General features: G+C 37.7%; 1 protein-coding gene across 3 annotated transcripts in view; it reads right to left on the bottom strand.

Annotated features, from left to right (window-relative positions):
* poc1a (POC1 centriolar protein A) overlaps positions 1–13390 on the bottom strand; it is a 64195-nt gene extending 50805 nt beyond the window's left edge. The window contains exons 1-7 of one of the 3 annotated variants that reach the window (XM_052569898.1): positions 13066–13390; positions 12901–12985; positions 12300–12471; positions 10124–10303; positions 9673–9780; positions 9481–9596; positions 5127–5260 (exon numbers count right to left, since the gene is read on the bottom strand). In XM_052569898.1, coding sequence (XP_052425858.1) covers positions 5127–5260; positions 9481–9596; positions 9673–9780; positions 10124–10303; positions 12300–12471; positions 12901–12985; positions 13066–13080 — 810 coding nt within the window. In that variant the 5' untranslated portion in view covers positions 13081–13390. The remainder of the gene's footprint in view (positions 1–5126; positions 5261–9480; positions 9597–9672; positions 9781–10123; positions 10304–12299; positions 12472–12900; positions 12986–13065) is intronic. The other 2 variants (XM_052569897.1, XM_052569896.1) reach the window with 2 other exon arrangements.
* Positions 13391–14728: the final 1338 nt, after the last annotated feature.

The following is a 14728-nucleotide window of genomic DNA, read 5'->3' as shown; positions in this document are numbered from 1 at the left end:
TTTTGTTGTTTAAACACCTTTATAACGATCGCGTTAGTTGAGCTGTATGCGCGATGGGCGCCGCCATCTTAGTTTGTGCCGCAGACGCAGTTCAGAGAATCAGATCTGTTGGATTTACAACACGTGAATTCATCCACTTCTCCCGAAATACATAAGTAAGTGGCTGGTGAACTGGGAGAATAATGGAGTAAACTTTAAAGTTACTTACACAATGTGTATCTGATATGAATAAAATGTGTCTAATTATAATGAAAAAGATTATTATTGCCTCTTCCTTTGACATCAGTGTGTATTTTACAAACTCTAAATGTATTGTTTTTTCTAGTACTTATATGTCTGAAACCTAAAATAAACATTATGTGGTTGAAAACACTGAAAAGTTGTGATGACAGCTCTGAGCGCACTTGTCTCTGGCTCAGCGCCAGCCAACTCGCGAGAGCACATTTCAATTTCACGTCATGCACTGACCGGTGTGGTCGTACACTCCAGGGACTAGCCTAGACTGATCACACCGGTGTGATCGTATGTGCGATGTGAAAGAGTTAAATTAATTTAAACAAAAATATATAAAGCCTATATCGAAATCATCTCGCGACCCCTCCGCCGGGGTCCCGCGACCCCTACTTTGGGAACCACTGGCCTAGCCTAATTAATTTCCAGTCTATCAATTTGATCTGGATTAAGTGCGGCTCTCTTTTTATTTACGATGTTTCTCACAGTGGAGAACACACATTCGGAGAGCACAGACGTGCCTGGCACACACAGGTAGTTGCATGTCAGTGTTGAGAGAAGTGGGTATTTGTTGCACCCTTATGTCTCTCCACCAATGCAGCATGTTGCCGTCTGCAGGGAGAGGAGGTTCAGTCATGTAGTTTTTAAGCTCCTGGATACCAGAGCAGTTACTGTTGTAAAATAAAAAACAAACTGTCTAATCATAGACTGTAAAAAATGCGCTACACAAGGCATTTTAAAAAACAGATCATTTATTTATAGTTTGGTTACGGATATTTCACGTCATGCAAATTCGAATATCGAATAAAAAGTGACAGCCCTACATTTGATAGTAGCTTGAGGTAGGATGCAGAGGTAAATTTTTGTTCATTATCAAAATGAGTAACATCTGTAAAAATTTTAACAAAACCAGGTGAGATCATTAAAAAAAATTAAAGTGCTAAAAAGTTAGACGCTTACATTTACTGTAAAAAAAATTTACTGTACTATTTTTATTTTATATAAAATAAATATTTTACAACAAAAATTAGCTATAAAATTAAAGTTAAATGTCTAAATAAGTTGTGATGCAAATTTGAAGATGATATATAAAAAATTTAGGTTCCTATTCAATTCTGTTCACGCGTTATACCACAGATAGCCACCGGGTGCCATCCATACTTTTTAAATGCATCTTTCTGTCACAAATGTATCAGTTTCTCTCAATATTACTTATATCACCAAATATGGAATCTTGAGACTCAGACATTTCCAATGATATGTATTTTGTCAATATTATAAAAAGATTTGATTCTAAAAGACCGTAATACATTTGTAATATGACACCTCACACTAAGGGGGAGGAGCCCGCAAAGAATATTTGAAAGTATGATTTAAAAATGTTTTTACAGGGTGTATTTTGAGGTTTTAATCATTCAAATTATATACAATTTATGATACTAAAACGTGATAGGGAGACAGAAAAAGAAAATATGTTTTGTGACAAAGGACAAAACTCATGTTATGATGTATGTTTTGATGTGCACTCTTGTCAGATTAATTTATTACTGTTCCCACATCATTTTTAACCAACAAACAGTGCTAAAATATCTATTTAGGAGTCTTAGACCTTTGCAATAATATACAGCATGTCATGTCATGATAAGGATTTAATGGTAATATATTGAAGTTAACTTGGGCGTCCCGCTGGCAGGACAGTGACAGTTAAGACAAACATTAGGCCTTTCTTCAGATCACAGGGTCTTCAGACCAACAGCTCATTGGTAAAATGATTTCATGCATCTTAAATGGAGCATTTCTTACGCCAGCCGGTGTGTTTTGTTGAGCACCAAACACTGGTAAACAGATCTACTGGTGAATAAGCCACAAACAGAGCTGCAGAGCACATGTGAGAGACAGACTGTCCCAGTCTCACTGTCCACAGACACAACATACCCCGTGTGTCGTGTGTTAGCATGAAGCATGCTAGCAGCACCTGCTGATCTAATCAGAGCCTAGACCAGCAAGCTACAGCTAATGACAGCTTCTCGAGAGACAGACACTTGATGATGACTACAAGAACCCAGTGAACCCTTATGAGCCGCTCACACAGACGGCATCACACTATCGCTTGTGAAGTACAGACTTTCCTCGAAGCATGAGGTTTAGCCTTTGGAGTCACAAAACATGGTTCATCAGATCATCACTGTAATGCATCAGTAAAGGCACGTTCACAGGACTGCTGGATGCTAGTGCACTTCTACTCAACTACAGCTTTATATCAATAAATTCATCCAGACTGCAGATTCTCTGAGTACTGATTATGTACACTTAACTCTGCAATCCGATTAAAATATTAACTTGCTTAAATGCACATTACAGATGCACAGGGATAAAAGCCCAAAAGTAGTAATTATCATCTTAACTTGGTCTAAAAATGTGCCAAAAAAATCATCTTTATCTGTTTGTTCTAAAGACAAATCTTAGGATAGTTCACCCAAGATTTAAAATAAAGTCATCATTTACTCACCTTTGTGTTGTTGTAATGCCGTATGCCCTTCTTTCTTTTTCAGACCACAAAAGATGTTTTTTTTTTATTTCATGTCCATATAATTTTAGTATATGGAGATTAATATAAAAATAATTGATAATTATAAAGCGCCTTTCCAAAACCTAAGTTGGCTTTACAAATCAGTTTTAAGAAACAAATAAATAGGGTTGCATGATATTATCGGAATTATATCGTAATCGGCCGATAATGGCTTTAAATAATAATAAATAAAATAATGATAACAACAATGGCTGTGTCAATTAATGGACCATTTCCACATTTCTGTATTCCTCAGCAGCGGAAGTCGTCACAGTTGGGTTCACTTGAAGAGCAGTCAATGGGAGTAGCACGGATATATATTTTGCATTCCCATTTGCTCACATAGCAAAAGAAAAACCCCACGACAGTGTTTTCGTGAATAAGGTTTATAATCTTTTGAGGGGCCTGGGTCTGTGTGACGTCAATTTAATTGCAACATATAATCATTGCTGTTACTAATATCCATCATCTATTTGATTACGTCATTAACTGATCAGTTTTACAGTCACCTCTGACAAGCTACTACTAAATATAATGTAGACTTGTACCTTAATTTTCTGTTAAGCTATTTGCAATGATTTGTATCTTGAAAGGCGCTATATAAATACATTTGAATTGAACTGCTGGGAAATCACCAGTGGTTCGAGTGCGCAGCTGCGAGTGTGGACTGAACGAGAGCCTTTCAGTGGAAGTTATGCAACAGGCGTGTAGGAAGATGAGGTCAGCGAGGAGAGGCCAACACAAGCGCTTCACAGTCCAAACACCAGATGGGACAGAGACCTCAGAGCCTCCAATCAGCCCCAAAACACATAAATGTGTCAGAGACCGATCCACAAACAGGCCACTGTTGGGTCAGCGAGCACGTCGAAGGTCCACACGTGAGTTCAGCTCCAGTACCGCAGGTCTCTTTTCCTCTCTGAGTCTGAAGCGTCATCGGTGTGAGGCCTGGCAGCAGCTGGAGCTAGTGAAGCGCTGGGATTTAACACAGAAACACCTCCGCAGACACAGCGCTGCTGATGAGAAGAACGCCAGCTGCTCTGAAGATCACTTATTTGGAGACTAGCAGCAATGAGAAATGCATCACGCAATAATAAGCAGTGAGCAGGAGCATGAAAACGTAATTACATCAATAGCGGTTCCCAGACATGTGGAATTGTACGCCAGTTCACCCCAAACCACATTTTCAAGCAGACTTGAGCACGGTTCGCTGGTTAGACACAGGCTGACCGTCCAATCACAGAGCTCCATTCCTCACCAACTGCATTTATTTCCAGCTTCTTTTAGCTCTCCGTGTGTTTGTGTTGAAGGCTGAGGTTCTTCACTCATCGCACTCCCACTGATGATAACCAGGAGCATTCAGGTTTCTACTGCACATGACTCACCGTCAATGGGTAGGCGGTCAGTTTTAATACTCTTAGGACAGGACTGATTTAGCCTACGCTCCACTGAAGTGAAAATACAGCAGTGCTGGTATGAACAGATCCTCATCCCTTCTGCGATGCGATTCATTCATTTGCACAACGAGAGTAGGACAACATACATCATTTGTCCCATTAAACAAAAGCATATTTCACAAACGCTTCATCAACACGGTCACGTGAAGTGCCTTGAAGATTAATGTTTATTCACATGTATTTATTTGACAGACCCTTCTCTCCGAAGCAACATCATTGTCATTGCTAGCACCAAATCTCTGTGCTTCATGTAGTAATGTGTCTTTTGGAGCAACCGGCCTGTTTATAAAGTGCAGCAAGAAGGTTGCCCAAAACTACTAATTTTTTTTTTACCAAATTACACTATATTCATTGTTATTTACATTTACATTTTTCTGGACTCATTTTTAATGGTTAAACTACATTTTATTAAACAAAAAGCATGTAACTAATTTATTAAACGGTTAAAAACGGTGATTTATTTATTCTTCTGCCAAATTCTGTGTTTAAGCATGTGATCATACTTTATTTTAAGGTCCAGTTCGCTCAATTAACAAACCATTAACTACGTCTTTTGGCTTAATAAACTCCTAATTTGCTGCTTATTAACAGTAAGTAGAATATTCTCGTACAATAAGTGCTTTATAAGCACTAATATAAACAGACATGCTAATAAGCGATTAGCTAATAGTGTGAATTGGTCTCTATACTAAAGTGTTACCCTGCAGTCCAATGAAATGTTTGTTTGTTTTTTCCTCACAAATTCTGTTATGTATTTTTCTGAATATTAAATGAAGGCATAAAACATTAATTTAATTTATCTTTTAATCAAATGAAAATGTATAAAATGTTAATCAAATGGAAATTAAATGAACCAGCGTGTGGCGTGTCACCTGATGGCCGTGGAGCGTGTACAGCAGTCGTCCCTCCAGCAGGTCCAGGATCTTCAGCGTGGAGTCACTGGAGGCCGTGATCAGGTAGTTTCCAGACGGATGGAAGGACAGGCTGTTCACCGTCGCACTGTGAACTGAGAGAGCACAGCCATTACTCACTACAACTCTGCAATTCATACAAATATGGATTTGATTTCAATTTCTGCCTCCAACGATTATGAAAATACAGTCAGAGATAAAATGATTATTCCGTCCTCTTTCCAGTGGTGTGTTTTCGCTCCTCCATTAAAGCACAATTTCAGGTGCATATGTGATTTGCAAAATGGTGCATCCTTGATTTACAAAAATGCATTAGATTTATTAATGTTTTTAAAAGCGTGAAAGAGAACTTGTGCGGTTCCTCAGGAGGATTTCTGTGCATGTGCTCTGAGACCAAACAACACACAGTTATCATAGCATCATTAGCTCAAAGTGTGCGCCTAAATACACGCCAAGTTTTGTCACAAATGTGAAACTCAGTGATTATATAGTTACCCTAAAGTACCCTTAAAATACATATTTGATATACATGTCTATCTTTAAGAAAATCACTCATATGAAGTTCATATGACCCACTCATAATCGTGTTAAATAATCTTAACCTTCATCTTAATATACAATACTGAACAAAATAATCATCATAATCAAGCAGCCGATCAGTCTAACAGTGTGTAGCACAAATATAACCAAATATAAGTTCATTAATAATATTACGTTATGTAGCGTCTGTGTTATTTTGTCCAATCTGGACAAAGCTTGCCTTGTCATGACCTCAACACAGTTTTTCCTCTTGTTTTTTTTTAATACTGGCTGCTTCACATGATTTTGATTTAGAGGACCATGTTTTCCAAGCATTAATAAGCAGTCAAAGAACCTATAAATAATAATAAACCTAACCTTTTAAAGAATTTAGTTCTTTAAATGTTTTCTTCTGTCCCATGATATCAGAACAGTTGCATCACCCTGACATATTTCACTGCACACTCCCTAAAAATGTGAATATGAATTTTAATTAAAACATTTACAGAAGAGGTGTACTGATTGTACGTGTGACCTGTGTTGAAGTATTTTTGGATAATACAGATCCTGTGACTGTGTGCAGATGTTCTCATGAGCGTGAAGTGATGAAATGCAGAGGTGGAAACTGCTGAAGAAACAGCTCTGTGGCATGAAAAGAAGACATTATTCATTTTTGTATTATTAATTTTCTTCTTTATGATGAGCTGAAGTGGAGGTTTCACAGAATAGAACAATTCCATTTAAGTTCTACACGCTCAGTTGATCATTTATTATTTATTTAGTTGCTTAAATTCTGTGCACTTGATAAGGTTTGCCAGAATCACATTTGTGCAAGAAAATGTTGTTTTAACTAATGTTTCTTTGAGGACCTGCAGAGGGCACTCGTACTGTTACTTTTGATTCCTGGAAATGTTCAACCGAATCCAGGGCCTGATGTTGTCACAAAAATATTACTTTAGTTGTTTGCTATAGGCCACCTTCAGCAGTAAATGAAACCTTATCTTCCTTGATACCAATTACATCAGATCTACACGTTAGAGAATTAGTCCTGAACGGTGATTTCAATTGTAACTGGTTGCAACCAGTATCTGATGATTTAAAAGCATACTGTAATTCGATGGATCTTTTTCAGATCATAAATAGCCCGACTAGAGCAAATTTAAAATGCCCTGAAAACTCATCATTCATTGAATTCATTATAAGTAATGTCCCTCATAAATATTCCATGGCACATGTATTTGCAAATTATATAAGTGACCACTGTGTAGTTGCTACGATTAAGAATACAAAAAAATCCCAAAGATCATGTATTACTTTTAGTAAACATGATATGAAACATTTTAAGAGACAAGCTTTTTTTTTCTATCATTTTGATTGGGGAAAATTAATCTTATTGCAGAAGTGGAAAGTGCAAGGCGTTATTTTTATGAAAGTTTTACCCATTTTATTAATACGCATGATCCTTTTAGAAAGTTAAGTGTTAAAGGCAGATATAATATATGGTTTACCCCTGAATTGTCAAATTTACTTCAAGAACGTAATTTGGCTTGGTCTAAAGCCAGAAGTACTAATCTAAAGGAAGATTGGCTGATCTACTTTCTTTTAGAAACTTCTAATAATCTAACAATTAGAAAACTTCTTGGGAAAATATAAAACTCTCATCGCAAGTAACATATTAGAAATATTATTAAAAATCACATATTAAGGATTCATGTAAAAATTTGGATAAAGCTAAAATAATAGATTTTTTAAACTAATATTTTGTGGCCACTGGTACATTTTGTCATAAACATAGTACAAACACAGCAATTATAAAAGTATTAAATGATTTAATGGTTTCATTTGATAATAAAAAAACAAAGTACTGCTCATTGTTTTGCTTTATCCAAAGCTTTTGATTTCGTAAATCATGAAATTTTGAATCAGAGGTTTATCAGTAAATACTGTTGGATGGTTTGTCGATTACTTATTGCATATATTTCAATGTATAAATATAGAGGGACTCACTTGTAGTACCCGAATGTAAGTATCGGTGTACCACAGGGATCGGTCCTTGGGCCATTATTATTTATTTTATATATTAATAATATTGGGAACAAACTCGCACATTCAAGTTTTCATCTATATGCTGATGATATGGTGATTTACTCCTCTGCATCAAAACTAGATCAGGCTCAGAGTCATCTTCAATCTGACTGTGATGCAGTTCAGCATACAATGAGCGATTTAAAACTTGTTAAAAATTTTCATCACAAATTCAAAAGCCCTTAATCATCATTGTTTATTGTACTCTCGGGTTGGATTGCCGGCGTTGGCATCTCTTAGACTTAAGCAATGGTACTTATTTATACATAAAATCATTTTAGGTTTACTTACTTCCTTACAGCAGAATATCTTTCAAAAAAAGTTTAAAGAATTATGGGCTTCGCTCACAAAACTTATCTTTTAAATATCCCTAAAGTTCGTACTAATATGGGACAACAGGCATTTAGTTATGCTACAAGATAAGTTATGCTTAAAAGAGTGGGTATCGCTAAATGATTTTAAATGTATTTGTAGAGCTACCGGATTATAAATATTTTGAGTGATTTGTGTATGTTTCTGTGTATGTAAACAAATGTATTTGTTTTGTGTGTAACTAAATGTGCTCCCTATCCTGGCCAGGATCCTCTTGTAAATGAGATTTTGAATCTCAAGAGTTTTTCATTTCCTGGTTAAATAAAAAAAAAAGCTGAGCAGGCCTTTGCTCCTTATGATGTCAGCCTCATGAATTTTGTAAATATACATACTGCATATTGTAGGGCTTCACTATTTGCACTATTTTCTTTATTTTAATTTAAAAAATTGGTTAAATTAAAGTTTTAAAACCGAGTAATTACATGGTTTCATTGAACAACCCCGATAAAAGAGGCCTACATAAATGTAAAAAGCTTACACAAATATGAACATAGTGAACTTAGGTTTATTATGTATTATAATTGTGTTTCTGTAGCTCAATTGGTAGAGCATTTCTTTATCAAGCGCAAGGTTGGGGCTTCGAATCCCCGGGAACACATGATAAGTACAAATGTATAGCCTGAATGTACTGTAAGTCGCTTTGGATAAAAGCATCTGCTAAATGCATAATTTTAATTTAATTTAATTTAATTTTAATTTATTTTAATTTATTTTAATTTATTTTAATTTAATTTAATTTAATTTATTTTAATTTAATTTAATTTAATTTAATTTAATTTAATTTAATTTAATTTAATTTAATTTAATTTAATTTAATTTAATTCACCAGCAGAGGGCGCCTACGGCCTGGCGATGCTTCACTTTAAAGTGTGATTCAAGGACTTAAAAAAAAAAAATCCATGTAAGTTTCATATTTGGCCACCAGCAAACTCAGAGCAAGGGTTTGAACTTTTATTTTAAAATCGCGATGTACAACAAATTGCATACTTCGAAATATGTAGATGAATTCTCCTGTGTTGGCATAGGTTTATAAATGATTTATGTTTTAAATCTAGTGAGATAACATGCACAAACAAACAGCACATGCAATAAAGAACGAAAAATATGTTGCAAGCGCTATCAAAAGTTTTACCACAAACACAACTTAAACTAACATTGCGAGACTGCTTATCATCTTAAGGTGTAATATTGCGTGATCTCGGGGACAACCCTAAAACGGAGACCGACTCAATCCAGAAGAACTGTGTCTCCAAGACGCTTCGAGAAACCTTTTTCTAAATCTAATCCTTGTAATGACTTTGTCCAGCGCTGCTGATCTGTGTTGTGCAGTGACCCTCACCTGGATAGTGCTGCAGGAGTTTGTGCGTGCGGATGTCCCACACCTTCACAGTGTTGTCGGTGCAGGCCGCTGCGATGCAGGTGCCGCTGGGGTGGAAGTCAGCGTGATTCACGTATCTGAAAGAAGAGCGCAGACGCTGCCGTGACTGCTCCAGAGCCGTCGATCAGCTCAGTATCTGTCTCCTTCACTCACCCGCCGTGCTCGCAGAACGAATGAATGCACTCCCTGCTGGTCTTGTCCCACAGCTTCACTGTCTTATCATCGCTGGCAGACACAATCAGACGCCCATCCGGTGAAAACCTACAGGAAGATAGTTCATCGTTACAAACAGGTGCTGCTGGTTAGACACATCAAGCTCATCAAGTCTCGTTTCACGGTGCTCTGAGGCTGAGGTCTTTTGAAAGGTATATACTTGTGACTACTTCATGAGAACTATTCAAATTAACCCATCGGTATCTTCAAGTGTTTCTCTATAGCGCTGAAACCTACAGATGTCTTATTTCCTATCCCCATGCAGCTGATGCTCGACTGCCATTGGCTAGTCTGCTTTCGAGGGGAGGGGCTTACCGATAGCTCAACTGTTTGTCCACTTTACTTCAAGTACAGAAGTGTTGTGCGATCGTGTGACACTGTGGGAACGCACCTGGCGCAGCGCACCCAGTTGATGTGCTGGTTGAGGGAGAAGAGGAACTTCTGCCGGTGAACGGTCCAGACTTTGATGCTTTTGTCATCAGAAGAGGTGAGGAGCGTCTGTCCGTCGCTGGAGAAGCTCACGCTGCGCACGGTTCCTGTATGAGCTCGAAACACCGTCGATTCCCCTTTCCTGACATCCACAGAAACTCTCACTTATCCTCCATTTAAACACATACATACCTGTCGTAGTTTACTATCTATAACAAAGCTGTTCATTAATGTCATGTACACTCGCTTATAAATAAATCACTAAAATATTACTCAAACATCTAGACTACAGACTTTTTTTTTCATAATACTTATTCATCATGCATTACAATGACAAAAAGTGTCAGTAAAGACATTTGTTACAAAAGTTTGACATTACAAATAACAGTTGCTCTTTTCAACTGTCTGTGCATCTGTGAATCCTGAAAAATAAAACGAGTGAAGGTTTTCACAAAAATGTTGGACAGCAATTTTCTAAAAATTTTTTTTTTTTTCATCCTCAGATTCCAGATTTTCATGCATTGTCCTAACAATCCACACATCATATATATATATATATTATTTAATTTATTTTTTAAATACTTACGACTGGTTTTGTGGTCCAGGGCGTTTATTTTTACCATGGTACTGAGGTGTGCTACATGTGTGGCTTAACTGTGTTACCTACTTTGCTATTATGGAAGACCAATGGTAAAAAAAAAAACAGGTGAATAATTAGAATAATAAAAAAAAGAATAATTTTATTTTGCTATATAAAAATTAGGTTGCAACAATTTTTACAGACGTTTCTGTTTTTTATAATTAACAAAAATGGACATCTGCATCCTAACTCAAGCTATTACTACCATCAAGTGTGCATTTCCTAGAGAGAACATGTTATATTATTATTATAAATATTAACAAGCAACACGTTTTGAATCATTCATTAGAACACGCAGAAACTAATAAATTAATGTCTCCATTAATAGATTTATTTTGTAAGAGGAAAAGTGTAAAGAATTTAAAACATGAAGTGCTTGTGGTGTTTCTGAACACAAAGAGCAGTTTGAAACCACAATTACTGCTCTGCTTTCTTTAACTTTCACTTTGAAGATTTGATGTTTATGGTGATAATTATCGTTATCGACTGATATGAACATTCTTTGGCCATTTCTCCCGGCCCTATGCAAGTAAATGACAGCGCTCGTGTGTCTCAGATCTGACAGCTGAAGTGTTTCTGAATGAGCCTCTGGTCAGCTCTCCACATCTTCAGTGTTTGATGGAGAAACGCTCTCTGTTTCTCATGTCTCTGCAGTGTCTCAATGCGGTCGTGACGAGACACGCTCAGGCCTTCAGACAACATGACTATCAGCTTGTGAAGCAGTTATTTCTGTGCCAACACCCACAACCAGCATCTCCCCGATTGAGAGAAAGGGCTTATGGGAGCATTAGTCACTAGCAGAACCGAAGGCTTGCTTTCTGAGCTCGAGTATGAAGAGCAGACAAGGCTCTTAATGTGTGTATAGAAACACTGCAGAGACGCTTGTGGAAGAGGCATGACCGTACACACGTGTGACGTGAGGCGTGCTCATCTGTGTGTGTGTGTGTGTGTGTTTGAGCCACACGCTCACATGAAGAGATGCTTCAGATCATGGGGTTTCACTGCCATCTAGTGCCAACATCCCAAAATATTATTTATGAGTATATATTGAGGAATATAAGCTGCATGCGAAGTGACCCACATTTGTTTTTCAAATATTAAAAATGGGTAAACCACAACAATTTGGATGTGGAGCCAAACTGAGAATTTGGGAATGAACCACACAGGGCTTTAAACACCTCTCGACAGGAAGGTTTAGTAAGAACCAACGTCTAAAAGCAGATTGAAGTAGGTTTAATAGTCACATGTAAACATCAGAAAAATAAGACAGTCCTCAGACAGGTTCAACACATTTGTCTGGACTGAGGAAAACAGGACTACTTCTTCAGATATTGTACATCTTGTCACACAGCCGCTTTTACGCATGGTTCTGTTTGTATTAGAAGTCAGAAATGAGAAGGAGACAGCTCCCCGCAGTGTAGAGTCAGTGGAGAGCGTGATCATGAAGTGTGTGTCTCAGAGATGTGGTTTTAGTGTGAACAGACTGATTGAGACTTACACACTGGGCACCCAGAGCCGGACCGTCTTGTCTCTGGACGCCGAGGCCACGAGATGACCCGAGGGAGAGAACTGGACACAGGTCACCGCGTCCTTGTGTCCCACAAACCTGTAGGCCCTCATCTGAGGCCTGGTGCTCCAGATCATGACACATGCATCCACTGAGCCACTGGCTGAAACACACACACACACACACACACACACACACATACGTGTCTTTATAAACCACATAAACATGCTCACTGTCACACACAAACACTCTCTCTCTCTCTCACTCACTCACACACACACACACACACACACACACACACACACATGCACACACACACACACACATAAGTGTCTTAATAAACCACATAAACATGCTCACTGTCACACACAAACACTCTCTCTCTCTCTCTCTCTCTCACTCACACACACACACACACACACACACACACACACACACACCGATGAGAGGAGGCAAACACTGCCAACTCCTGCCATCTATACAGTTACTTCAAGGCTTGGCTTTGATATATACTATATATACTGGGTTTAACTGTACATTCAGACAGTAATATTTCCCGCCTGTGGACTCAGTTGTTGTCAGAAGGACCCACCTATTTGCTTCCGGTTCGGGCTGATGTCCAGGCTGCTGACGGCGTCTCTGTGACCCTTGAACTGCCTCTCAAGTGTCGGATCCTCCTGAACCAAACACAAACTGAGCTCACACCGAGATATACACCTCTTCTCTAGTAGTTAATGATAGTTAGAGAAGCACTCACCATGACAGAGCTCATGTTCAGACTGATCTAACTTTAGAGTAGTGAAGGAAACAAACAAAGAGTACTGTTAGTCAGTCAGTGCTCCATTCATTCATCTGCGCTTTGTTTACATGCTAACGCTAGCTTCACTCTGCAGCTGTCACGCGCTCAGTCTCTAGCACACAAGTTACAGAAACGGCTTCGGACGGACATACAGCTGCAGTCTCGTCTTGAAGACCGGAGTCGTGTTTGATGAAGCTAACCGGTTGCTAAGGACTGACGGTTGGTTGCTATCAGCTTTCGTTTTACCCGCCGTATTTGGCGCGTGCGCGTAAGTCGCTCGGGGCTCCGCCCACAAACGTCACGACGCGGCGTCTTAAAGGAGACGCGACCTCTCAGAGACTCAAATGTGCAAGTCATGATGAACGGTCCACTTGTTGCTGTAATTTAAATGCCTCGTTTTAAAGCCAGGCTGTCATGGTCACTGTTGCGATTGATATTGTGTGGCTAGGCTTAATGAAAGAAGCGATAGTCATCATCACATTCTAAAAGCAAGTCAAGCGATGAACACAGGGGGGCGGTAAAGACCTATGATGCTTTGCCACACTGGCAAAAATATTACTATAATAAAAAACTAAATCTACTTCTGTCATTTAATGTAATTAGTAATAATGTTAAATATTTAAAAAATAAATATACGCAATTTTTGATTTGGCTTAATATTTATTTATTTCTAATGATGTATCCTTTTTAACTCCATAAGTGTCAACCCCCATTTTTTAACACTTTAGAACGCAAATAGAATCATTTCAAAATATGAAAGTACCAAAGATTACAGACATTTAAAGTGACTGTAAAGAAAATGCACTGTATCAATGTTTTATTATTTTATGTGTAATAAATATTTAACAAAGAAAAAATAATCCAAACTGGGTATAAAAATAAAACTTTATGTTTATGTAAGTTTTGTTCCAACTAAATAATAATAATAATAATAAAATCCAATGACATGTTATTTATGACGTGATGTGTTATACCACAAATAGTCACCAGGGGGCATCCAAACTCCACTGAATATTTTAATGCACTATTCTTTGTCACAAATGTCTACATTTCTCTGTCAGTATTACTTTCTACCACAAAATATCCACCAAATATGGAATATTGAGACTCAGACGGTATGTGTTTTGTCAAGATTATAAACAGTTCGGGAGGAGGAGACCGCTAAAAGACATTAAAGTACCATTTCCATTTAAGCTTTCAAATGATAAATCAAATGATATATAATTTATGATGACTTCTAACATATGTTAAAGAGAAAAAAAAGACAATTATAAAAGAGTGTAGGCCGGTGACACTTAAGGGGTTAATATAATTTAATACACTATAGTGTATGTCGACCTCTGACCTCTCCTGGAGTTCTGCTAACCTCTGTACAGACCTCCCAGTCATCATGATTGAACACATCTTCTGTACTGTCTGTGTGCTGCTGAGTTGTGGCTTGTTTCTGTTTGAGTGTAATACCAGTCAACAGTGTGACGTAAGACTTTATAAAACAGCTGTTTATCGTCCCGACTGTGTAGAGTCTCCATCACATGTCAGCATTACTCATTTAAAATATTCCGTTTTAGTGAAGGAAAATGAATATGCACGATTCAACCAGGAAATGAAACCCAGAAAATCT

This window comes from Carassius gibelio, chromosome B11 (genome assembly GCF_023724105.1).
Source record: "Carassius gibelio isolate Cgi1373 ecotype wild population from Czech Republic chromosome B11, carGib1.2-hapl.c, whole genome shotgun sequence".
NCBI classification, from domain to species: domain Eukaryota; kingdom Metazoa; phylum Chordata; class Actinopteri; order Cypriniformes; family Cyprinidae; genus Carassius; species Carassius gibelio.
The sequence above is the reverse complement of the archived record's forward strand: the minus strand, read 5'-3'. Positions and strand labels throughout refer to the sequence as shown.